Here is a 26,287-nt window from a genome sequence, read left to right as displayed (position 1 = left end):
TCTTGTGATGTCTTTTCTGGCTTTGGTATCAGAATAGTACAGCTCACATAAAATGAATTGGGAAGTGTTTTTCCTCTATTTTTGAAAACCAATTTGTTTACAGTTAGTACTATTTATTTCTTAAGAGTTTGATAGAATTCACCCATCGGGGCCATATTTTATTTGTGGGAGATTTTAAACTAGTAATATAATTTATTTACTCAAAATAGGCCTTATCAGATTTTACATGCCTTCTTAAGTTAGTCTGGTAATTTGCATCCTCCTAAGAATTTGTCCATTTGTTGGTATATGGTTGTCAATAATATTCTGTCACATTTGGAATGTCTATTGTGATGCCTCCTTTCATTTCAGATTTTGGTAACTTGTGTCTTTCTTTTATTAGTCTAACTGAAGGGTTATCATTTTGTTGATCATTCTAGAAGCGAAACATGTATCCAGGATTCTCATTCTTTGTATGTTTTCTATTTCATTGATTTTCAGTTTGTCTTTTTTCTTTCTTTTTTTCTTCTACATGCCTTGAGTTTAATTTGGTCATCTTTTTCTTGATTGCAGAGGTAAAAATTTAGATTGCTAACTTTAGATCTTCCACCTTTCTTTTCTTTAAAAGACTTTATTTATTCATTTGAGAAAGAGAGAGAGAGAGAGCACATAGGAGCAGAGGGGAGGGGCAGAGGGAGAAGGTAAGCAGACTCACAGACTCCCTACTGAGCCAGGAACCTGACATGTGGCTTGGTCCCACGACCTGGAGATCATGAACTGAGCCCAGGGCAGATGCTTAACCATCTGAGTCACCCAGGCACCCTAGATCTTTCCACTTTTCTAATAGAAGCATTCAAAACTACAACTTTTCTCTAAGCACTATTTTAGCTGTATACCATACATTTTGATATACTATATATTTTTATTTTTATTCAGTTTAGGACATTTGCTAGTTTCCCATCTGATTTCTTCTTAGGTCCATGAATTATTTTGGAATATGTTATTTTGGAATATTCAGACATTTCCTAGAATCTTACAAAAGGTGATTTACAATTTAATTCTCTCATGGTAAATAAATATAACTGATAAATACAACTACTGGTCTTCATCTTTTAAAACTGAGACTTATTTTATAGCCTAGCATATGGTCTACCTAGGATAATTTTGATGTGGACTCAAAAACAATGTGTATTTTTCTGCTTTGAGAATTGTATCTATGTATCAATCAGGTCAGGTATTCTCTAGTTAATAATTTTTCTTTTTCTTTAAAAAAAAAGATTTTATTTGTTTATTTGAGAGAGACAAAGATAGTGAGAAAGAGCAGAAGGAGGAGAAGCAGGCTCCCCACTGAGCAGGGAGCCTGATGTGGGGCTTGATCCTAGGACCCTGGCATCATGATCTGAGTGGAAGGCAGACGCTTAACCAACTGAACCATTCAGGACTCCTCTAGTTACTTTTTTTTTTTTTTTTTGGTTGTTCTATTACTTACTGAGAGAACAATATTAAAATAACCAACTAAACAACTTATTAAACTCAACATCCAAGAAACAAATAATCCAATCATGAAATGGGCAAAAGACATGAATAGAAATTTCACCAAAGAAAATATACATACAGCCAATAAGCACATAAAACTCTCCACATCGGGTCGCCTGGGTGGCTCAGTGGTTGCGCATTTGCCTTTGGCCCAGGGCCTGATCCTTGAGACCAGGATTGAGTCCCACATCGGGCTCCCTGCATGGAGCCTGCTTCTCTCTCTTCCTGTGTCTCTACCTCTCTCTCTATCTCTTATGAATAAATAAATAAAGTCTTTTAAAAAAATGCTCCGCATCACTTGCCATCAGGGAAATACAAATCATAACTACAATGAGATACCACCTCACACCAGGGAGAATGGGGAAAATTAAAATTAACAAGACAGGAAACAGCAAATGTTGGAGAGGATGTGGAGAAAGGGGAACCCTCTTGCACTGTTGGTGGAAATGTGAAATGGTACAGCCACTCTGAAAAACTGTGTAGAGGTTCCTCAAAGAGTTAGAAATACAGCTACCCTACGACCCAGCAATTGCACTACTGGAGATTTACCCTAAAGATACAGATACAGTGAAATGCTGGGATGCCTGCATCCCAATGTTTATAGCAGCAATGTCCACAATAGCCAAACTGTGGAAGGATCCTCGATGTCCATTGACAGATGAATGGATAAAGAAGATGTGGTCTATATATACAATAGAATACTATTCAGCCATTAGAAAGGATGAATATCCACCATTTGCTCGGATGTGGATGGAACTGGAGGGTATTATGCTGAGTAAAGTAAGTCAATCGGAGAAGGACAATCACTATATGGTTTAACTCATATGGGAAATATAAGAAATAGTGAAAGAGATTATAGGGGAAAGGAGGGAAAATGAGTAGGAAAAATTAGAGAGGGTGACAGAACATGAGAGACTCCTAACTCTGGGAAACGAACAAGGGGTAGTAGAAGGGGAGGTGGGCAGGGGGATGGGGTGATTAGGTGATGGGCACTGAGGAGGGCACTTGACAGGATGAGTACTGGATGTTATACTATAGTTGGCAAATTGAACTTCAATAAAAATAAAAAAATAAAATACAATATCCAACTATTATGACTGAATTTTTAAAGTTCTTCCTTCATTGCGGTCAACTTTCACCTACATATTTTGGTGTATACACATTCACTTACATTCATTATACCTTTTTGACTAATTATTCTATTCGGTATCACACTGGATGTTATCCTATAGGTGTCTAAGGCTGTTGACCTTTTTATCAAAGTTTGTTTCTCTGTTATTTAAGTTTAATAATTTTGGATTGACCTTCAAGTGTAATGACTGATTCTCCTGCCATTGCAGGTCTGCTAATGACCTCATCTAGTGAAACTTTCACCTTGGTTGTGGTACTTTTCAGTGCCAGAATTAATTTCCCTCTTTCCTTCCTTCCTTCCTTCCTTCCTTCCTTCCTTCCTTCCTTCCTTTCTTCCTTCCTCCCGCCCTCCCTCCCTCCCTCCTGCCTTGCCTTCCTCCCTCCCTCCCTCTCTTTCAGATTCTAATTCTGTATCAAAATCCTCATTAGTGTGGTAGGATCTTGGAGTAAATAAGACACTGAAGATAACTTGTTAGTTCTTCTCTAATAGCCTTGGGGGACCCTCTACTGATTGGCAGCAGCCATGTTTCTGGAGGACATGGAGAAAGGGAATGAGGAAAAGCTAACGGAGTAGGGAAGGTATTTCTAGGTGCAACAGTAGTTCAGTGGATGTTTATATCTTTTTGTACTTGTTAACCCAGAGAATGAAGCTATTGCACACATAGTAAATTCATATATCTAGAATAATAAAGGATTTGGAAGGGGTAGGTACCATAATTGTGATATTGTAATTTATAGTAGGAAATACAGATTTGTCCTTCATCCTCAGTCCCTGACATGCGGGTCCTAAAACCTTTGTAAATTCCTAACTGATAAGAACATTAGGAGCATCTTTTGTCTAATGAGGTGATTCCAAGTGGCCTCCTAGATCAGACTATCCCCAGTTCTCTAGAAGTGGGGGAGAAGGACTGGAAAAGAATTAATAATTGGTCACAGTTACATGAAGTTGCCAGAAAATCTCAATAGTATGGGGTTCAGAAAGCTTCCAAGTTGGTGAACACATCCACATGCCAGGAGGATTATATTCAGCCCTGACTCCACAGGGACAGAAGCTCCTCTACTTGGGACCCTCCCAGTCTTGACCCTATGTATTTCTTATCTGGCTGTTCATCTGCATCCTTTATCATACACTTTAATAAACTGGTAAATGTAAGTAAGTGCTTCCCTGAGTTCTCTGAGCCGTTCTAGCAAATATAATTGAATCCAAGGCAGGGGGTAGGTCATGGGACCTTCCAATATACAGGTAAGCCGGACAGAAGTTGTGGGTAATATGGGACCACCTACTTGTGTCAAGCATCAAAAGTAGAAGCAGTTTTGTGGGACTGAGTCCTTAAGTTGTGGGATGTGATACTGTCTCTGGATAGACAGTGTGAGGATTAAGTTAAATTGTAGGAAACCAAGCTCAGAAGTGCTTGGTGGGGTGAAACTCCCACATATCTGGTGACCAGAAGTATCAGAAGTAAAGTGTTCTGTGTGAAAGTAAAGGAGAAGGACACTGGAGAACTGTAGACTTTTCCAATTCAATAGTTTTTCTTCATTTTCTTTATACATTTGAAATAAAGGCCAGTTTTTATTTTGTGTTTGGACAATGTTGCCTCATCTACTTCTTCCTGATTCCTTTTATCCAGACAGGGAAAGTCCATCCTTCTTTACCCATCCTTAACTTTGTTTTTGGTTCAGTGGGGGTATAGCTGAGCTCTAACCACTGGAACCCAGGAAAAAACAAAATTAGTTTCAGTGGATCACTGCTCTGCTTTTTAGAGCATGCTTATACAGAGGGATGCAGATGGTCTGTTTTACATTTTTTCATTCCTTCATAGTTATATAAAATCCTTTCATATTCAATATCATTTTGTTGCTCTCATAAACATGAAACAGAAGCAGTATTTTTATCCTCCTCATTTCACAGGTGACAAATGATGGTTCAGAGAGGTGATGTTAAGGACTCCTAGGTGCACAGTTAATAATTGTAAAGCCAGGCATTAAAATGAGGTTTCCTGTCTCCAATTCTTATGCCCTTTGCACTATATCATATCATATAGAAAATAAAACAGAGTAACCAGGTAATACAGTCATTATTCATCAAAAAAATTTAGAGAGATTACATATGCTTCCAACCTGCTTACATTATAATCCTATAGTTAAAATAATCAAAATGCTTATTTAGGGGAAAAATGGGTGGAGTGTGTGTCTCAAAGGCAAGAATATGGACACAAAATGTCTTGAGTCTTCTCCCCAGTGGCTTACCCTGTAGGTGATGTCTTCTGAGATAGTTGATGTGCCCACAGTAGACTCTGCTTGCCACAAAGTCTCCTTGATGCTACAGCCATAAAGGAACACATTCTTTTTTTGAGAGTGGCCATGGAAATCACAGAAGACCTGCAATGATCAAACAAAGGAGAAAAAAAAAAATCCAGGTCATGTCTATTGGTTTCTTAAAAGTCTCAAGTGTCAACTTTCTCAGATAGATACTGTTGTTTACTTAGCAGAACCAGTCACATGTGGATCATTGGTAATCTTGGTAAGAGTTGTATTGGTAAAGCCAACTCTAGACCTGTGAATGAATCTATCTGGCTCAGACCCAAAGACCTGCCCAGTTTACCTGGATGATTCTCATACAGTATCATTAGAAATAATGCATAGTTTTTATTTAAGCCACCAAGTTTTGAGGTTGTTTGATATCCAGCAAAAGCTAACTGCTACAATAAGCTGTGTTCTTAATCTAAATATTTACTACCCTTTCTTCCACATTTAAACTATATTCATCTCCCTCCCAAGGAAACCTCCCTGAACACCCATCCTAACACAGTATCAGACCCTCAGTCCAAACTTCTGTGATGGTTTCCAGACCTCATATGTGCCTCTTCCTGATCTATGAACTAAAAAAGCCAGTCATCTGCCTTCTACTCACTTACATACAATGGCAGAATGAGGAAACATTACTCCCAATAAAACACTCATGGTTGAAAGAGATGGAGTAGGATGGACACAGTAGTCACTTGTCCATAACAATTCTGAAATAATATTGGGCAGACAGTGTGAGTGTCCTATATACTGTAGTATAATTTAATGAAATATTGTGTTTCCTTCCTGAAATCAGAAAGAGACCTGGTGCTATCAATTGCTTTTGATCATACAGTTGAGAAAATAAAAAAATAAATGCAAGAGAAAAATTAAAAGGTACAAGATTTGAAAGGACTAAATAACACTGTATTTTCCTACATAAATGTTGTGAAACATAGACTATCAAACATCTGTGGGTACATACAAAATCACAGGTTAGAAGGTCAATATCTAAAAGTCAAGTCCATTTATATACATTATCAATATACAAATAAAAATCTGAATTTAAAAATAGGATTTAAAATAGCAGAAAATCATTAATCTCATAAGAATAACTTTAAAGATGTGCAGGACACATTATTGAGAAAAATGAAAATTTTTAATTCTCAGCTAATTTATCTACCTAGATTCAATGCAGTATCAAAGACACAGAGAGTGTTTCATTTTGTTTCGTTTCTATTTTGTGGAAACTCACAAACTGATCCCAAGCCAAACCGGAAGTACAAACAGCCAAGAATGACTGAGGCAGTCTTGACAAAGAATGAGAATACTGGACAAATTATTTAGAGATATCAAAACTTGTTTTGAAGTTACAGTATTTCATACATAGTATTACTGATAAAAGAATACATAAATCAATCAATGGAGGAAAATAGATTTTTCAGAAAAGGACTCTCACATATAGTCACTTAATTTATGACAAAGTTGATACTCTGGTGCTGTAGGGAAAAAATGGTCTTGGAAGACTTACTGCCCCATGTAATAAAGGTAGAAAAAAATAAATGTATATCCCTCCCTCATAATATGTTAAAACACAAATTCCACACAGATGGTAAATCATAATATGAGAGATAAAATTATAAAGCTACCTGGGAGTAACAACATAGGCTATTCTGTATGACCTTAGAGTTAGAATGGAGTTTTTAGAGGACACAAACAAGAAAAACACATAAATGAAAATACTTTAAAAAAAATACTTAAAAATTAGATATAGTTGGGGTGCTAGGGTGACTCAGTCAGATAAGCATCTGACGCTTGATTTCAGCTCAGCTCATGATCTCAGGTTTGTGAGATCCAACCCCACTTTGGGCTCCATGCTCAGCATAGAATCTGCTTGAGATTCTGTGTTTCCCCCTCCCTTCTCACACTCATACTCTCTCTTGCTCTCTCTTAAATAATTAAATAAGTCTTTCAGAAAAATTAGACATAGTCCATTAAGAACTTCAGCTCATCCAAAGACATTATGAAGAATATGAAAAGGCAAACCAAAGAGTGAAATAATCTATTTGTAATACATATATCAAACATATATATATGTACATATATACACACACACACATATATATAGTGCACAGCTATATATTTCTGTACTCAACAAGAAAAAGAGAGACAACCCAATTTTTTTAAATGGGCAAAAATCTTCAATTGACATTTCACAAAAGAAAATGTCTGAATGGCTATTAAGCAAATAAAAGTGTACTCAACCTCAATAATATCAAGAAAATATAATTTACGTATCTCAGTGAGAAGCCACTGCATCTAAGTGGTTATGAGGATGCTGATATCATAACGATAAAGACCACCAAGCAGTGACCACGGTATGGAAGAAGTAAAACACTTGAACCCAGTTTGTGGACAATAAATTGATACCATTCCTTTGCAAAAAAATTGGGAATGTCTTCTAAAGCTGAATATACACATATTCTAAAACCCTCCGGACAGAAATGCATATACCAAGGACCAGAAGATATCAAAAAGGTACATTGTAGCACTACTTTTACTAGCTTAAAACTGTGAACAGTACAATGGATTGATTAATTGTGATAAAATCATTTGACACAATATTGTCCAACACTGAGAATAAACAAGCAAGCTAGACACTAGAGTACATTCAAGGATATCTTTTATATGATTTTCAGAAAGAGGCAAAACTAATGCAGTGGCATAAATTAGGGGGGTTGGGTATTATTGTTTGGTATTTCTGAGTTGCTGGTCATGTTCTTTTTCCTGATTTGGTTGGTGGTTACATGGTGTGTGCATTTTGTGGCAGTTTATCAAGCTGTGGAGCTGTGATCTGTGTACTTAAAATTAAAAGATGATACCTACACATTGCGTATTTCAAAAAGAGACATAAATCCCAATATTTTAAAGAGGTATGTCTTCACATTGGTTCCTTAGTCTCTAGAAATGTAGCCTTTGCATATTAAATTGAGAACACAGAGGAGGCAATTGAAGGTGTTTGTCAAATTTAATAATGATGCAGAATTGAGATAAGTGATAGAGTAAATAAGAGTGGAAATTGTAAGTGGCAAAAAGAACAGAAATACTTAAATTGAAATAAATCTACTGTCCTACAATTAGATTCAAGCAGTGGCCCAAGTAGGATAGACACAGTTAGCTAAGAAGTAGATTTTGAATGAGAGATCCACAGGTTTTCAACGGCAATTTGCTCAGAATAAATCAGAGGCTGCAGATGTCAAAAATTAATTTAATCATAAATTGCTTCTGGAGAAATAAAGTGGCCACATATTAAGAGAACAATCCATTCAATGTACCTCATACTGGCTAATTTATATCTAATGTAGTGTTTTTCATTTCTGAGTGTGGCGTTTTAGAACAAGCCAGGGCACCTCAATAAAGAGGAACCAGAAAACAAGAAAAATGGGAATGTTTGTAAACAAAGAACAGCTAAAGATACTGGAGATGTTTGTCCCAGAAAAAAAGAAGGCTCAAAGGGGTCTTGATATGAGCCTCACAAATTTCCAAATTCTTCCAGTTGGAACCTGAATAAATAACTTGCTATCACTTCAGAAAGCACAGGAAGGCAAAAGGAAGGATAATGTGGACATAGATTCCAGCTCTATATTAAATTCAACAGCTATTGAGTATCTATTGCTGGCAAGAAATAACTCTATGGTTAGGGCTATGCTGTGGCACACTTTTAAAAACTTCCATTCTCTATAAATGTTTCAGTAGAAGCCAGATGAATGGCTATCAATGATGTTGTTGTTTGAGAAGTTAGACTAGATGGTGACTTTTTTGGTATGTAATAAAGCCCTAAAGTTCAGTGAATAAACAGGAAGCTGTTGACAGCAGGGATGGCATCCCAGGACACTTGGGGTGCATGGATGGAACCCTAAACAAACACACATGTCAAAGAAAACTAAAGGGACAGTGAGTTAATGGTCTGTCCAGTCACAATAGGAGAAAATGAAGACTAACTCTCTGGTGGCAGGTTAGAGCTGCTATGTTGCTTTGTTGGTGGGCCATGGAAGTAAGGAAGAATCAGTGGTAACAGGACTGATTTTCAGGAAAAAGGTTATTGCAGGACCCGGAGTACTGACTTGATTAAGAGCCAGAAAGCAGGTTTTTGGACAGACCAAGTATGTATGAGATGTTTAAGGACTTATGGACTTGAAATTGTTCTGTATGTTCACCTTCTTGTCCTCTCCCTCTTTCTCGTAATTGTCAATAATGGATAGCTACTACTACACTGGGGGTGAGAGTATCTTTAAATTACATTGTAAATTCCTTGTTAGCAGAAAAGTATTTCTTAAATATTTCTTCTCTCCAATAAAATAAGAAACTATTTTTTTAATTTTTTTTATTTTATTTATTTATGATAGTCACATAGAGAGAGAGAGAGAGGCAGAGACATAGGCAGAGGGAGAAGCAGGCTCCATGCACCGGGAGCCTGACGTGGGATTCGATCCCAGGTCTCCAAGATCACGCCTTGGGCCAAAGGCAGGCGCCAAATCGCTGCGCCACCCAGGGATCCCAAGAAACTATTTTTATTTTTTAAATGGAATCCTTTATTCTTGTTTCAAGTTGAAGTCTTATGAGAAAAATAAGTCTGCCCAGATTCTAGATATCACTGAGCTGTGAGTGCCAGAGCTAAAATGATAAGCAGATTTGGGAGGAGGGAGTCAGTCCAATGACATGTCAAACCACATACAAGACACAGAATGAAAACACAGAAACAGTGAAGGAGCAGAGTACTTGTTCCTCAAAGAGTGGGGTAATCAAGCAGATGTATAGAGAAAAATAGAAAACAGAAAATGTGGGTGTAGAAAGAGAAAAATGAGAGATGGGAAGATAATGGTTCAGGCTTCTGGTACTTTCTAGTTCCTGTAAGATTATAGGACTTCTTTCCTTCAAAACTTTCTATCTTATTGCTTGGGTTATTTTGACCAAGACTCTGTTATTTCCAACAAATAAACCCCCTAGGCCAGTGTTTCTCCATCTTGTCTGTGCACTAAAATCTCCTGAGGAGATTATAAAAATATCAATGCCTGAAGCCCACCTCCAGAAATTTTTATTTAATTGGTCTGCAGTGACGCCAGAGCTGTGGGATTTTTTTTTTTTTTTAAGTTTTCCAGGTGATTCTAATGTGTATTGAGGGTTGAAAACCACTCCGTCCTGTCAAGAGTTTAGAGCAGTGGATCTTACATGTTTTTGAGTGCTGGAATAACGTGGGAGATGTGCCACAGTACAGATTATAAACCACTCCACAGCAATTCTGCAATTCAAGTAAGTCTGGGGTAGGCCCCGGGAATTTACATTTCTAGCAAGTCCTTGGTGATGCTGATACTTTGGACCTAAGCCCATGCTTTGGAAGTCTTTAGCCTAAAGGAACCAATAGAAATGTTGGAGGTTTAATCCTCTGCCATCATGAATTTGCCACTAACCTTTATCTATTACACCTCAGTGTCTCTCTGTGAATTAAACACCCACCATTCTTATGAAAAGTGTGCAAACAAATTAAGGCTGTGTCTTAGCAACAGATTTCTCAATAAAGCCAGAAGCTTTGCCTTCGTGGTGACAGGCGCCCCTTAAATACTGAATTCAACTGAAGAAAAGAGTTTTCTTTTTTTTTCTGATCCTTACAGACTCTGGAAGCTGAGGTAAATGACAAAGTATAGACCTATTCACCTGTGGGAATGAGCACTGCTTAGCCCTGGGACTTCTAGTGGCCTCTGGAGATCCACAATAGAGGAGGTGCCAACATTGTCCTGGTTTTTGCTCAAATAACAATCCTAAAAATAAATGCTTGTTAATTATAAGACACATGTATTCCTCTAAATTATAGGGGGCAATTACAAGACAAATGATCAAGTTATTTCTGTTGAGGGAGCTTTTTCTTTCCTGTGGGGAAGATGTAATGCTTCCTTTCAAAAAAATTCTGTGCCAGGTAAGTAGGAAGTGTGCCCAGTGATGGCACTCTAATATCCACAGACTAACCTATGGTCGTATCTTGCTTATTCATTGATTGATTCAGCAAGTATTTACTAGATATCTGCTTTGTGGCAGAAGAAATTAAAATTTTAATATAATATGGCATTGTGCTTACTAAAACAATAGTTACTGTACTGAAGATTTAGGATGCTTCAGACAATGAGCTAAAAACTTAATCTAAAGTATCTCATGATGAAGCAAGGGCTACCGTTATCCCCATTTTGCAGCCAAGAAAACTGAATTTCAGATAAAATAAGTAACTCATCAAGGTATGCCCAGGTTTGCACTGCTCTTAAGTATGCAAGTAAATATTTGAACCCCAGTATGTTCAATCCAGAATACATATTTTAAAACACTTTTAAAAATTCTGTATTGCCTCTTCCAGGAGGTGTTTTGTTGAAATGATCCCATGAGTAAACAGAAAATCATATTGCAGTGAGAGGAGGATAGAAGTAGAGGTAAGTACAGGGTCTCTAAGAAGTCAAATAAGGGGACATATTGCATGAGTCCAGGAGCATCATTCCCACTGTGCACTCCAAATAAATGGTACTGTTGAGGATATACAATGTAGTGGTCCTAGGATTCTCTGGAGTGGTGGGGTATCTTAGGTTGAGTCCTACTGAGTGAGAGCTGTCCAAGCCAATGGAATAAGGAGGAAAGCACCAAGAATCTGAGGAGCTGAAAGCATTTGGAATATGACTGAAGGATAAAAGGAAAGGAGAATGGACATTAATATCTGCATGTGGGCAGCAGGCAGATTAGCGATATCCTTGCACACCACTCTGGAATGTTTGGACATTTCTCCTGAAGGTGGTAAAGGAGCCATTAAAGTGTTTGAGGCAGGAGAAACAACACGGTCAGGTTGCCAGGACAGGAATGCTAGAAGCAGACTGGAGGACTGACACCAGGCCCAAGAGATGACAAGGGCCTAGCTAATGCAGCAGAAGCATGGAGCTTAAGGAAGGACATTGAGAGACAGAAAGGATGTTGGGTAAAAGCGGTAGGAAGTAAAATCTACAGGAGTTGGAGATAAAATGGATCTAGAGGCCAAATGAGGAAGAGGTTAAAGATACTACCTGGATTTCTGGATTAAGTGAACAGGCAATATGACTGTGCTTTTCCCCAAGGCAAAGAATATAGGCAGAGATGAAGATTTGGAGGTTTCATCTCCTTAAATTGTGTTTTACTTGGGCTGGAGTGGTTAGTTCTGAACCTGCTTGCCCTGGGCTAAACTGACTCCCCTGTCTCGCTTTCTTCATCGGCAAAGTATATGGTGTTGATTGGATTACAATTTTGAAATCAGATTCTTCTGCATCTCCCCAGTACCTTTTCCAGTGAATTCTTGTCTGAGCTAAATTGCAAGGTTAATTTAATTCATGCAATCGTGAGTTCCATCATCTCTTGCTCAACAAAGAGATGATTCAGGACCACATTACTATGCTCCTAAAATGCCCTCCTCCCCTTTCGCCTGTATTCCTTGGTCCCATTCCTGTTCCTCCATAGGCTAATTGGGCCCCTTATGCAAGAGGTTAAGCCCCATCTCAAATGCACACCTCCCACCGGTTGTTTCCCTGCTCCTCACAGCTCACCCATCCCTGACTGTGTTTACTGCTCTGCTCTGACGGATTTAAGCTGCTGTGTTTTCCATTCCTGACATCTGGGTCCTGTTCCTGCTTCCAGCAGTGAGACCTCTGCATTATTTATGCCACTGCCACAGGAAAATGAAGGTGAGGCTGAGCCGTGAGAAGGCACATTCTGGGGTATGTGATGGAAACCCAAAACAGCAATGCTTCTAATTAAACCAAGTAAGGCTCACTAAAGCCCTGGAGATTCTGACTTGCACACAATATTTTGTGGGCGGCATTCAGCCCAAGCTCCTGAGTGGAACAAACATCTCTATGAGGGAAATAATATTGATGGCATATTCATTTGTCCTCCAAGAGCCCCGTTTGCAAGACCAAATTTTCCAGATCTGTTACTGGCAGTCATGCTCTCTCCTTAGTATCTCGTCTGAGGGAGAGCAACATCCAGTCATGGCTGAGGTGAACCATGGGGGGCCTGGGTAGAATTTATTCTTACAACTACCTGAAAGGGGATTTTATGCTATATTCCCTTTCCTAAAGGGATACACTTTTACTTAAACTGGGCCATTACGGGCTAAAGTTCCAACATGGCCTTGGGAAAAGCAGCCTGTACTTACAAATCAGTTGGGCCCTCTCCAATGGCTAATGTGCGGTGATTATTTCACCTGAAACTCAGCAGAAGCTTCAATAACTAACCAGTGATGAGACTATCCAGAGCAGGACCCTTTATTACATGTTATAAAATGCTGGAGGACATTTCCTGACATCCCAGTGTTATGTATTACAATGTCCTTATCCAAGATAGTTGAATTACATTAAGATTGCCCATGAAAATTAACACAAAACATACAGTCTAATATGTGGCTCTGTTTTGGACATAGCACCCTTCTGATTAGTAATGATAAATTTAATATCTTTTATTTATTAGACTGCCTGGTAGGTGCCAGTCACACTGCTAAGATTTGACACACATCTGCAATCAGTATAAAAGTCTGACCAGGAGGATATCATCCAAATTTTCAGAGGAAGCTCAACTTCTGCAAAGTTAAAGGATGTTAAATGGCTTGCCCATGACCACCATTAAAAAAACAATGTTTTATCTCAGACTCTGATCCATCTGGCTCCAAAGATTTTCCACAATAAAAAAGTTTAAATCATGGGATATACTAGTGATGAAGAGCAGTATGACAAGATTTTCAGTTAGCAAAATTAAGACTGAGCTCCTGGGCTTACCTTGAACTCTCACCTTGGCTAATTTTTACTCCCTGTCTCTGGCTGGCTTGGCCCCCGGTGAGCAGTGAGCTTAATGCCCTGAGAGAACATTTGTATAGTGAGTTCTTGACAGGTTTCTCAGGAGTTAAAACTGTTCCTTTTCCCCAGTTTTAAAGGGGAGAAGCACCAGGGTGGGTACCACCTTTGGCCAAGTGATCTGTCAGCCTGGGTAGGGCCCCTGCCATCCATCTCATTCAGTTACAGTTCCCAAGGTTCTCAAGGTATTAATCTACCATTTTGTGTGTCAGCCCCAATTGGGATAGATAAGTTATTGGGACCCCCATCTTCTTCAAAAGGTGGAGTCTAAACTAATCTTTTTGACCTCTGGTGGATGTCCAGGTTGTCTAGATAAACCCAGAAGGTGGGTGCAAATGCTGACCCACCACCATGCTTACCTACTCCATGTAAGGAGGCTTGCCTCGTTTCCTGATTTGCATTCCTATCTTCAGGGACTGTCAGTTGTCTTGGATGCCTAGGCTGGACTGTGTTTTAGAGTTGGTAACCCCCACTTTCTAGGACTAGAACGTTGAGGTGTCCAATCCCATTGGCCATGACCTTGCTGCCTTGCTCCACTCACCAACCAGCCCTCCTCAAGCATATGTGTTGAGCAGATGAAGCACAGGTGCATGGTGTCTTCCTTTCAAACTTTTACCTGTGGCTCTTCCTCACAGATAACAGTCTTATGGTAAAATTAGTCCATCTGGTCCTGTCTCCACGTATTTCTTGCCTCCTCTCCATCCTACCAGCTCTAGACAGAGGCACCTTCACATTGATTTAGGCAACTACCCTCCTACTGTCCTCTGTACTCCATCTCCTAGCTTTACTCCACCTCCCTGCTCCCCCCCAAAGAAAGAAAGAAAGAAAGAAAGAAAGAAAAATAGGGAATTGGCTCAAACTTTTTTGAAAAATTTGATTGGCCCTCCCTGTGGCATATAGAAAAACTCAGATTTCCACCCTTGTGATACACACAACAGGTACATTAGAGATACTTGCAAGGGAGAAAGAGGAAAAATTATCTGCCTTTCAACATAAATTTATTCAAGACACTTTAGCAATTCACTTAAATGTAGACTACTTATGTCTATAAAAATACTTATAAAACATGGTTTCTGGTATGTTAGAGAAGCACTGTTTAAAATGTATTCTGATAGAGTGGGAAAAATTTTAAATAAAAGAATATGGAATCAAATATAAATTATTTTCACCCAGGACCTCCATGAACATTCTGTCCCCATCCCTCAACTATGGCAGTAGGATTTATTTTTTACCTATCATACTCTTACACATGAAAAAAGGGAAATTCTAGATGCAGTAACTTAGCATGAATCCATGAAAATGATGAAAAATAACACTTGTCCTTCTGCCACTTCTGAGGAATAAAATGGAAATAAATAGTGTGTATAGTGTATCTCCTTGCCCCGAGGACAAGGTTTTAGAAAGAGACATGCCATTCCTTCCTGTTCTCTCCTTTTGTGTCTTTTAAAAGAAACTGATTAACTAAAAACATATGCCAGAGGGACAGAATAAGACCAGGAAAATCATTTAAGTAGCTAAAAATTCTGTTCCACTGGGCCCCAGAGAAAGGTAAAACCAAAATATGCCCACCCTGTCCCTTGGCAGAAGGCGGCCTAGTTTGTATAAGTTGTAAATGGAAATCAATCAGCTTTTCAAAGAGCTGTGAAATCCCTTTACCAGCACACACTCTGATAGTGAGAGCCAAGAGGAGAAGAATGGATACCTCTCCTAATTCCACAGCCTAGATTCTTTGCAGGGGTACAATGGTCAGGCCAGCTGCAACACAACGGCCTAGAAGAGGCTGTTGGCCTAGCTTCCTGGGAGCCTACAGAAGCCTGAGAGCTTTCCTCTCTCCCCTTAGCTGTGCCCCTGGCCCTTGTGGAGAGCTCCACAAAGAGAAAATTCAGTGCCTCCTACTAGGCTGGCAGTGGTGAAGCCTGTCTGTTCTTTGGGCTTCTCTGCTTGTATGCCTTTTCTTTGGCCGGACCTTTCGAGCTGATAAATAGATCTTCTACTACAGCCTTCCTAGTCTGCTATGCACTGTTCCTTGGCTTAAGTTGCATGCCTGTGGGCTGGTCAGTCTCATTTGGGGCAGGTCCCCTTGTCCCCTAGTAGTATTTCAAATCCCTGTATGCTTTGATTTGTTTATCTTTAATTTTCCGTATTTAGATAAATATGTACTATAGCGACATGTACAGACCTCAAATGAGTTTTTAATAAATGGGTTTTATGTAAGTGATTCTTTAATAGAGATATGGAACATTTCAAATAGCTTCAAAATTTCCCTTCTGGCCTCTATTATTAAAAACTCCTTTCTGAGGCAACCACTGTGCTGATTCCTTGATCTTGAACCTTACATAAGTAGAAACACAGAGTGTGTACTCTCTAGTGTCTAGCCTATGTCACCCAACATGCTTCTGAAATTCATCCATGTAGTTCATTACTGTTGGTTTTTTTATTGTTTATTTTTTGCTGAACAGTATTCCAATGTATGAGTATGCAAATATTATATTTCTGGGCTTTGGATCCAATATTTGGAATGGATTTCCTGACCCTCTAACAAATTAGAGATAGAAAATAAGGGGTCAAGAAAATGGGAAAGACACTGTAATGTCAGTGTCACATCAAATGAGTCTATGCCACCAGTTAATAAGAAACTTCCCTTTCTTTGTTCCTTGCAACTACCCCAAGTGTAGAAAACTCGCCAGTTTCACAAGGAAGAAGATCTAAGGGATCACAGACAGGCCTGTAGACCCTTTGACGAAAGAATATTTTTCTCTACTTTACTGTAATAGAAACCAAGAAAAACTCTTATTAATCCTTCAAGTGCAGCTCAAGTAGCATCTTTCATTTCTAGTTTTTCCATAACCTTGAAAGAAGATGACTCAACCCCTTATTTGTGTTCCTACAACAACTCATAAGAACTTTTGTTACAGCTTTTACCATCTTGTACTACTTTATTTCTTTGCAGACATGACTCCACTTTCTAACAAAGTAAACTATAGACTACCCGCCCCCCCAAAAAAGGACCATATTTTTCTTTTCCAGTGATTTATACACAATTGGTGTGGAAGAATGGACATATGGATGACTGCCCAGATGGATAGGTGGATGAAAGGCTGGATGGGTAGATAGATTGGTGAATAGGTGTAAGATGGATGGATGGATGGATAGATGGATAGAGAGTGAATGAAAAAGTGGATGGTTGGATGTATGGATGTACGTATGGATGGATGGATGGATGGGTGGATGGATTGGTGAATGGGTATATGATGGATGGATTGATGGATGGGAGGATAGATAGATGAAACAGGATGTAAATATTGCCATATTGCTTACAAACTGAATGATTTGTCTGGTCTATAGCAATCCTCAGCATTATCAGGATACTGTTCTCTCACTATCTCACATTCTCATTGGTTCTGGGAGTTCATATTATTCTACCTACCAATAGGCAAATGCCTGAGTATCAACTGGAACAGGTTAAATCTCCTAGCCATCAGAAAGTAGCTTCCTGATACTTCAGTTAATATTTCCATAAGCGCTGGAGGCTGGACAAAGTCACAGTTAATCTGCAACCATGTAGGCCAAAAGGCAATCTGGACACCATGAAAAGCTTCTCCATACAGGACAAGCCTGAGCACAGAATGAGTGGCAGTGCTTCTGCTGTCAGCAGGCAGCTGGTTAAATACAGCCTCACAGGTAACTAAAAGGTGATGTTGAGCCCATTAGAGAGTTTTGTAACACTGTGAATAGCATTTAGTACTCAGCTGTTTCTCACCCACCTCTCAGATGGTCCCAGCAGGAAACAAGTCTGTAGCTGTCATGTTTACAGTTAATTAATGTTTATTTATATTTTTTAAACAAGGCATTCACCTGTCATGCTTTAAAATAAATGTTCTGCCTTTCAATTAGAGGTTGTCAGGGAGGAATCCTGTTCGTTATGGGTTGAATGCGTGTATATTTAAATGTATATCAAGTAAGGACCTCTTTCCCTATAAGTCTCTCTTCTTAGAGGCTAAGGATTTTTTCTCAAAGAACACATTCTTCTCAGGCTTTGACCATAAGATTGGTGCTCTGCTATACAGGCTATGAGCTTGCTTCTAGAGGGCAGACGGCATAGACACTAAGCAGTGTCTCCTTAGGTGGAGGAAGTGGGGATGAGATGAAAGTATTGCACATTTGACCAGTGTAGAACAAGGATTCTTAAAGGAAAAGGATATTCTTTGTTCTCTTTTCAGTAAAGTGTTGACTCAAACCCTGCAATTTCCAAAGAAAGGTCTGGCTCTAGGTGATTGGCTCCTGGGAGATCACCTGGACACTCCTGCAATAGTCTGCTAGATAAAAAATGTCTTTCTTTCTTTACCTGGGGCCTTAGGTCATGCCAGATGGTTGATGTTGACAATGTGATCTATGGTGGGGGTCTTGGACCTTTAAATGTTGGTTTGAATTCTACAGGGGCTGGAGACGGTAACTAAGATCAGCCATGTGGGGCACCATAACCATAATGGAGCCCCAATAAAAACACTGGACCCAAAGCTCAGATGAGCCTCCCTGTTGGCAGTACCTTTCATATTATCACACATCACTGCTGAATTAAGCACTGTCTATGCATTTCCACTGGGACCAGACACCTGGAGACCTATACCTGTTCCTCCTGGATCCTGCCCTATGCAGCCTTTATCTTTGCTGATTTTAATCTGTATCCTTCCACTGTAACAAACTATAATTATGAGCAAAGCAGCTATTCTGAGTTCTGTTTGTCCTTCTAAGGAATCAGTGAACCTGAGGATTGTCTTGGGGATCCCAATATCCTCTCTCAGAGTAAATGATAAAGATAGATTAAGTTGCAGGGTGAAAAACAGGAAAGAACTGAATGCAAACTCTGCCATATACTGCCTGGTGATGTCAGGAAAACCACCTGACCCCATAATCTTTTTGAGATTTCAATAAGATTCCATACTAGATATTCATCTAATATTTCAATAGATATTCAAGGAATGTGCCACTGTTTTAATCATACATGTTCAAAAAGTGGTTAATGGTAGAGGTTATTGTTTGGCCTAACTGTGAGCTTCTGCACACTATTCTAAGTGTCTTAGGTTTGGTAAACTCTCTAAATTTAGGCATATGTCCCTCCATACTTTTGAAGAGGGTATGTTCACAGTTTGTAGTCAATAAATTATTGTTTTTATACAGTGAACTTGGCTACCATTGCTTCTGTCCTTATCTTGACCTTAGGCCTCTGGTTTCAAGTGAAGACCTTCATCAATTGATGATGAGATTACATCCTGTTATCCACCATAAATTGAAAATATCACACATTGAAAATGTATTTAATACACTTAACCTACCAAAGATCATAGCTTAGCCTTACCTACCCTACAAATGCTCAGAACACCTAATTGGGCAAAATCGTCTAACACAAGGCCTATTTTATAATAAAGTTCTGAAAATCTCATATAATTTATTGAATACTATACTGGCAGTGAAAAACAGAATGGTCGTATGGGTACAGAATTGTGGTATATGTATGGGTTGTTTATCCTTTTGAATGCCTGGCTAGCTGGGAGCTATGGCTTGCTGCCACTGCCCAGTATCACAAGAGAGTAAAGTACCACATGTTGCTTGCCTAGTAAAAGATCAAAATTTGAAGTATGGAAGTAAAAAATTATGAAATAAAAAGTCATAAGTGGAAGTAATTGGAGTAATGTCGAGTGCTGGACTGTACGTCATCTGTTTTCCTTCAATTGTACAACTGGTATAGGCTTGGGAGTAAAGTACCTAGAACAGTGCCAGAATCATATTTGGAACTGAATAAGTTCTAGTTGAACATGAATATGAACATCTAAAGGATTTCTTCCAATCACTACTTTATATATATATTCTTTTTTGACCAATAACTTAAAAAACAAAAAAATAAAGATGTAATAAAGATGTAGAAAATGGGATAAAATACAACGTTTGCACAGCTTTTATCAATGGTTACTGAACCAATGGTTTTCCCCCATTGTGGGTTAAGTTGTGTCTCCCCCCTCCAAAAAATAAAAAAATATATCAAAGCTTTAATTCTTAGCTTCTGTGAATGTGACCTGACCTTATTTGGAGACAGGTCTTCGAAAATGAAGTTAAGATGAGGCCATACTCACAATGGTAGGCCCTAATTAGGTCACCCTAATCCAATGAGTGCTGTTCTTAGGAGAAGAGAGAAATCTGTACACACACACACACACACACACACACACATACACACAATGGTCATATGAAGATAGAGGCAGAAATTTGAGGTTGGCTGCCACAAGCCAAGGGATACCGAGGACTCCCAGCAACAGTAGAAGTTAGGGACAGGCAATGGAGGGTTTTTCTTAGAGCCTTCAGAGACATCATGGCCTACTGACGCCTTGATCTTAGATGTCTAGCTTTCAGAAAAGTTAGAGAATGTATTTCTGTTGTTTTAAGCTACCCAGTCTGTGGCACTTTGTTATGGCAGCCTTAGGAAATGAAGACATCCCCCATTAAAGCTTGTCACACATGGGTCTTTGGCTTGTATCTGGGTTTATTTCCTTGACAGAAAGTAAGCTGCCTCGTGAAAGATGGAAGGAACCAGCCAAGAATGTGGAAGCAGAAGGAAGTGACTCACCCTGGGACTTCGGCCAACTCTACTCAGGTAGTACAGGAGTCCTTTGGCATGGTAGATTGTTGGCTGGAGATGAGCACTGGGAGAGAGCCATTGTCTGTTCAAATCCTCCCCCTTCAGTGAGCATCTGTGACTGCAAGAACAAACAAGGAGCAAATAAATACTTGTTGAGAAGAAAATAACATGGGAAAATAAAGCTCGACAAGACAAACAAACTAATGAATCCAACGTCCCTCTGACTTCTGCCCAATTGGCATCAATTGCAGATGTCCAGAAAGCTGCAGATCTGTCATTTAAGCTCCCAAAGTGTTGTGATTATTCACAGCCCCCAAAAGAACTGGAAGCCATGTTTGACTTGATATTGGGTTATCACAGTTTTAAGACAAAGTTTAGGAAACGTAGTTCCCCATTATATGCATCCGCAAAGAATGAATTTGATAAATTTCTCTGGGCTCTGGGACCTTCAATTCTACGAATAATTAAGTTGAGCTCAAACTGTCATGCTGGGTGTGTTATATACACTATTTCCAGCTGGCCCAATAACTCTGCCAGGTGGATAAGTATTCCATCCCAGTGAAGAGATTGAAGCTTAAAAATATTATATAAATGGCCCAAGATCGCATAACTAAGAACTGGGCTTTACATCCAGGTCTATTTTCCTCTGAAAAAGCATAAGACTCTTTCTCCTATCACCATGCTTCCTTTCTATCCATACAGATGACAGAAAACACTTGACATTTACCCAAAGAATCAAAGTACCTTTTTCAAAGATATCATCATGGAATACTGGCGCTAGAAATGAGCTCAGCGTCATCCATCCCCTCATGTGGGAAATGGAGATGTTCACATCTGAAAGTATCAAGTTACTTTACAAAGTTGACGCAGCTGGTTGACGCAGCTGGTTAGAACAGTGCTGCCTGCAATTCAGAGGGAAGCTGAGATGCTGAGCTCTCAGGTTAAAGTCATCCAAAAAGAGATACTCAGAGAGGACCAAGTACAGCCCATGCTCAGGGGAGGCCCACAGCAGTCCTGCTAAGATGCTGTTTACTCAAGATCCCTAACAAGAGAGATGCCACCAATTGAGGGGTAGCAGTCTAGCATCCCCATCAACCTTCTGCCAGCCCCACCCCACATCTCCTGTTGTCCTTCTGTACTCTAGCTTCATCAAACGAGTCACAGATCCCTCTGAGCAACTGTGTCTGCTGTCCCTTTGCCAGGACTCCCCACAGCTCCATCCCTTTCTGATTATGCAACTTTCAGGGAAACTTTTCCTGATCCCCAGGCCATTACATTCTGCTCCTATTTGTTGCAATAGCTTCCAGAGGTCCCATTAATCAGAGTCCTCATAAAACCACTTTGGGTAGGGTTTTACAGCTATTTAGTTATTTTTACCTCTCTTTCCTTGGACTGTGAGCCTCCTGGGGGCAGGAACAATCACTTTATTACCATCAAAACTTTAATAACTGTCAGAATTGGTATTCATTAAATAATTTGGAATGAATAAGTGCACTAGCATTTAATTATAGAATCAGATACATTTTCTGTGCTTTTTAAAAAATCACTATTTTCAATAAATCTTGGAGATGGAAGGAAAGAGGTTCAGCCTCCCTCTTTCACCACTTTCTCATCTTCATGTTTCTGAAATTATCTTTAAATATTAGTTGCCTGCTGCTTGTCAGCCTCCTCTTACAGCTCGCTGGAAACCAAAAATCTTTAGATTAATCATTTATCCCGATCTCACCATTAAAATATTTTGACTTGAGAAATAGTAGGTTTTTTCATCTTCTTCTCTGACTTTTTTTGTTCTTTTCTCGCTATTTTTTCCTCCCTTCCTCTTTTTAATAGCAACGACATCTAGAAATAGGGTTTATCTGTTCTGCTTGGCGACCAGGGATGGAGGTAAAATATAAAGGAGATCTTTAATACTGATAGGAACAGAAAGAAGCAGGCATTCCAGACTTGCTTCAGAGCACATTTGCTGTGTTTAAATGAATTTCTTTTCTCAAATCAAGATACTTGAAGGCACATCATCCCAGAGCCTCAGGACACTAACTGCTCTGTGACTCTCCTTGCCTTGACCTGGATTTTCATCAACACTGGAGATTTGTTTGTTTTGTTTTGTTTTTTCTTGGTAACATTGAAAGTGATGAAATCAGTCAAGATACCTTAAAAGCATTTCTATTTGTATAAATGAAAATGCAAGTATTATATATGTCCAGTAGCCATCAATTCCATGTCACCTCTCTCTTTCTATATGCTCTGTGGAGACCAAGTACAGAGACAATGGGAAAAAGCTTATAGGTCACCACATAGCAAAACTATCATTCTAGATTACAAGTTTCAAAAATAGAAAAAGTGAAGTTTATGCCTCAATCAGAATAAGCCCTGGGTTTAGGGTTAAGAAGACCCACTCCCAACTCTCAGTTCTGTCACCAGATATGGGATTTGGGATGCTCTTTCAGAGTTAATATTTTCACAAGCAAAAAAAAAAAATATATAGCTATGCATAACCTGCTTCCCTGAATCATTTTGAGGATCAAATAAAATAATGTCTTCTAGAGAAATATCTATATAACTGTATTTCTACCCATGTCTCTATGTCATGTCCATACCTATATCCATGTGAACATCCCCATCTATGTCTGAATGTACATCTTCATCCCTTTCTATAATGCTCAGGGAGGGAGAGAAGTACTTGGACTATGTTTATTGGTTCCTCTCCTCATCTTATTTTTTTTCATTATGAAGAATAATGAAGGAGCTATATGCAGGTTTATTGGAAGGGATACTTTGGTTAGGAATCCCAAACAAAAGGCTGTGATCAGTTTCAATTACCACTTGAGCAGACTTAAAGGTGAAAGCAACAAGACTAAAAAGAAAAGAATTCATCTAAGAAAAAAGTATAAGGGAATAACTATGTAAATTGGACTTTGGGATATTAAATAGTGCAGAGGAGATTGGCAGATGGCACCTAAGATTATCTAATTACGTGGATTTGGAGAAATTGGACCCACGTAAGACTGAGGAACCTGTTAGTGTCAGGTAAATTTTGTTTTGCGGTTGGAGACAGTGATGCATTCCCTTCATACCCAAAGGTTGTATGGATTTGGAAGCCCATATTTTTGTATTTGTATTCAGGGCTCTGCATGGCTATGATTTGGAGAGTATCTCTATGTATGCCTATTGCTACAGCAGTTCCTATACCTATGCAATTGCAGATTATCACAATATGTACTACACGTAACTTGAGTGCTTTTCTTTTAAAGCAAATCCATTTGCTTCCAATCTCCAAATCCATTTGGCATTTTGTGTTAATAATATCAGAGATTCATGCAGTCAGAGAAACTGCTGCTGTTCTTCCCAGAGATTTGTTTTAAGCATTTGAAGATGAAACGTACCCAATCTTATTATCTACTGTAGCATTTCTGAAATGACAGCTGCTCCCTCTATGTGGAGAGAATTAGCAGATGGACAGCTATGACTGGCTGGCAATAAATTCAGTGTCTCTAATTTCTGAAAAGGGGTCATCCCTCAAATAGAGTTTAAAGTCCTGCTTTGCTTATAAGAATAAAATAGTGAGCATTGCTACTTTTTTCTCCATTGAAAACTACAAACTTACATAGGAAAAAAAAATTCTTTTTAGTTTTAATAGGTGAAGCTATTTGATCCAGCTAGTGTTTGCTGTTTTAAAGCTTTATTTCACTACAGTCTAAGAAAATGCTTATATGCACTGAGTATGCTGGACCTTGGGGGACCAACCATCTGGTTTGTCCAGGTATGTTGCAGTTTTAGCTTAAAAATCCTACATCCCAGGGAACCCTTTAGTCCCTGGTAAACCAGGGAAGTTAGGCCCCCAAAAGCTAGATCTCAGGGTGCTGAGGTGGCTCAGTTAGTTAAGCATCTGCCTTCAGCTCAGGTCATGATCCCAGGGTCCTGGGATCGAGCCCCTTGTTGTCCATCACCTGGCTCTCTGCTCAGTGGTGAGCCTGCTTCTCCCTCTCCCTCTGCTTCTGCCTGCCCCTGCTTGTGTATGCATGCTCTCTCTTTCTCTCTCTCATCCTGACTCTGTCAAATAAATAAAATATTTTTTAAAATAGTAAAATAAAATAAATAAAGGTAGACCTCAAATTCTAAAAGGTGTTTCCAAAGTAGAATGCAGGCCAGAATTTGGCCTCTTTCACATTCACTTTGAACATTTTAGGTGGGATGTATGTATCTTCCCGCCAGCCTACCTATTTTTACCTCTGACTGGTAAACCTGTGGTTTTTGGTAGGATGTATTTCTTCTCTTGGGGGAAAAAAATATACAAAAAAAGCCTCTGATCTCCTGAAAATAGCCAAACAAAAGCATCTCAGCTGAAACTACTAAACAATGAATCAGCAGTGCCAGTCCTAAGAGGTTACTGAATACAGGAGCAACTAACTACATGAGACCCAGGCTTCAAAAGCCAGACAACCTAAAGGGAAATGATGTTATTAGAATTCATTTCTTTAACATTAATTGCATATTTTCCTATCTGCTAAGAATAGTAATTACCCTGGCCAGCAACTGGGAAACAGGTAATATAACTAAGGGTCTTGACAAGCAGACCCTGAACTACCAGGATCCCTAAAACAAAGGAAGTCAGAGAGAGAAGGAGAAGCAAGTAAATTCCTAAAAGAGAATCCATCAAGCTTCAGTAAAACAATAAAATGATGTAAAAATCTCCCATCCATCTGTGACTGGATAAATGGAGAAATGGGGCCCATCAGACTGAATGAATGATACCCGGCTTGATCATTTTAGTGTCCCCAGGCACAGCCAGCTCTGAAGTCTAAAAAAAAAGCCGTGTATTTGAGATTGAGCAAACATCTTCACTATTCACCGCACATCCTAGTAACAGGAAGCAGCATGATGCAGGAGAAGAATATTTATAAAGGTAAAGAGACGCATGGAAGGTTCAGGAATAAGATGGAACAGCATGGGGTACTATTAGCCAGACATTGCACCCAGAGCTTTCTAAATACACACTGCTTGGATAGAGAAAAAGGGAAAACCAATGTCAACTTCTTCATCTTAAGACCAGGGCTGCTTGTAAAGATACAGGCCATTAGGGTTACCAAGGACAAGTTAGCATGGCCAGGATGGTGTGTGTGTGTGTGTGTGTGTGTGTGTGTGTGTGTGTGTGTGTGTGTTTGTCATGCAAAGTGCTCAGAAAGTCAACATCTAGAGAGCAGGGAACAGAAGTGACCAAGCCCAGGTGTGCCTCAATACCTCTAACACCCAGCAATATATCACTAAATGGCTGACCACCCCAGAGCGCATGTAGAGGAAAACTTGAAGTCTTTAAAAGATGGACCAGAAGAACTGACCTGGGTTCAAACGTCAATGTCGTTAAGCAAGTTACACAGAGTTGACACTGGACTTAGGTTAGTCCAAATCTAAACCAATTAGTCTTTATGCCCTTGTTTCTCAAAGTATGGGCACCAACCTGCAAGCTTGTTAGATATGCAGAAATGTGGGTCCCACCCCAGAATCTGCATCTTAACAAGACCCCAGAGAATCTGTATGCACCTTTAGTGTGAGAAGCAGTGTTTTCTACTATACACTGGGGAAAGGAAGAAAATTAACACTTATAAAGAAATCATGTATTTTACAAAGGACAGTATTGCTCACAATTTCAGGAACCTAAAACACATGCTATTGAGAACCTCTAGCATCTCACCTGGAGCAGCACCATCTCCAAAAGTCTGGTTACACCTGCCCCTTACCCCATTTTCCCAGCTATCATATTAGTTGCTTGCATGTTTTCATTTGAAAACCAATAGAGTGAAGATGAAAATGGGTTTTCTCTGGG

The 26,287-nt window shown here is 39.3% G+C and overlaps 1 protein-coding gene across 9 annotated transcripts in view; it reads right to left on the bottom strand.

The window, feature by feature from the left end:
* Positions 1–26,287, bottom strand: part of AGBL1 (AGBL carboxypeptidase 1) — a 555,889-nt gene that overhangs the window by 303,478 nt on the left and 226,124 nt on the right. For all 9 annotated transcript variants that reach the window (XR_013364441.1, XR_013364447.1, XM_077871456.1 and 6 more), the window contains exons 14-15: positions 20,455–20,584; positions 4,894–5,025 (exon numbers count right to left, since the gene is read on the bottom strand). Coding sequence is in view for 7 of the 9 variants with exons in the window: in XM_077871456.1 (XP_077727582.1) it covers positions 4,894–5,025; positions 20,455–20,584 (262 nt within the window). In the remaining 2 variants the exon portion in view is untranslated. The remainder of the gene's footprint in view (positions 1–4,893; positions 5,026–20,454; positions 20,585–26,287) is intronic.

Source organism: Canis aureus, chromosome 2 (assembly GCF_053574225.1).
Source record: "Canis aureus isolate CA01 chromosome 2, VMU_Caureus_v.1.0, whole genome shotgun sequence".
NCBI lineage: Eukaryota > Metazoa > Chordata > Mammalia > Carnivora > Canidae > Canis > Canis aureus.
Note: the sequence above shows the minus strand (reverse complement) of the source record. Positions and strands in the feature narration are given on the sequence as shown.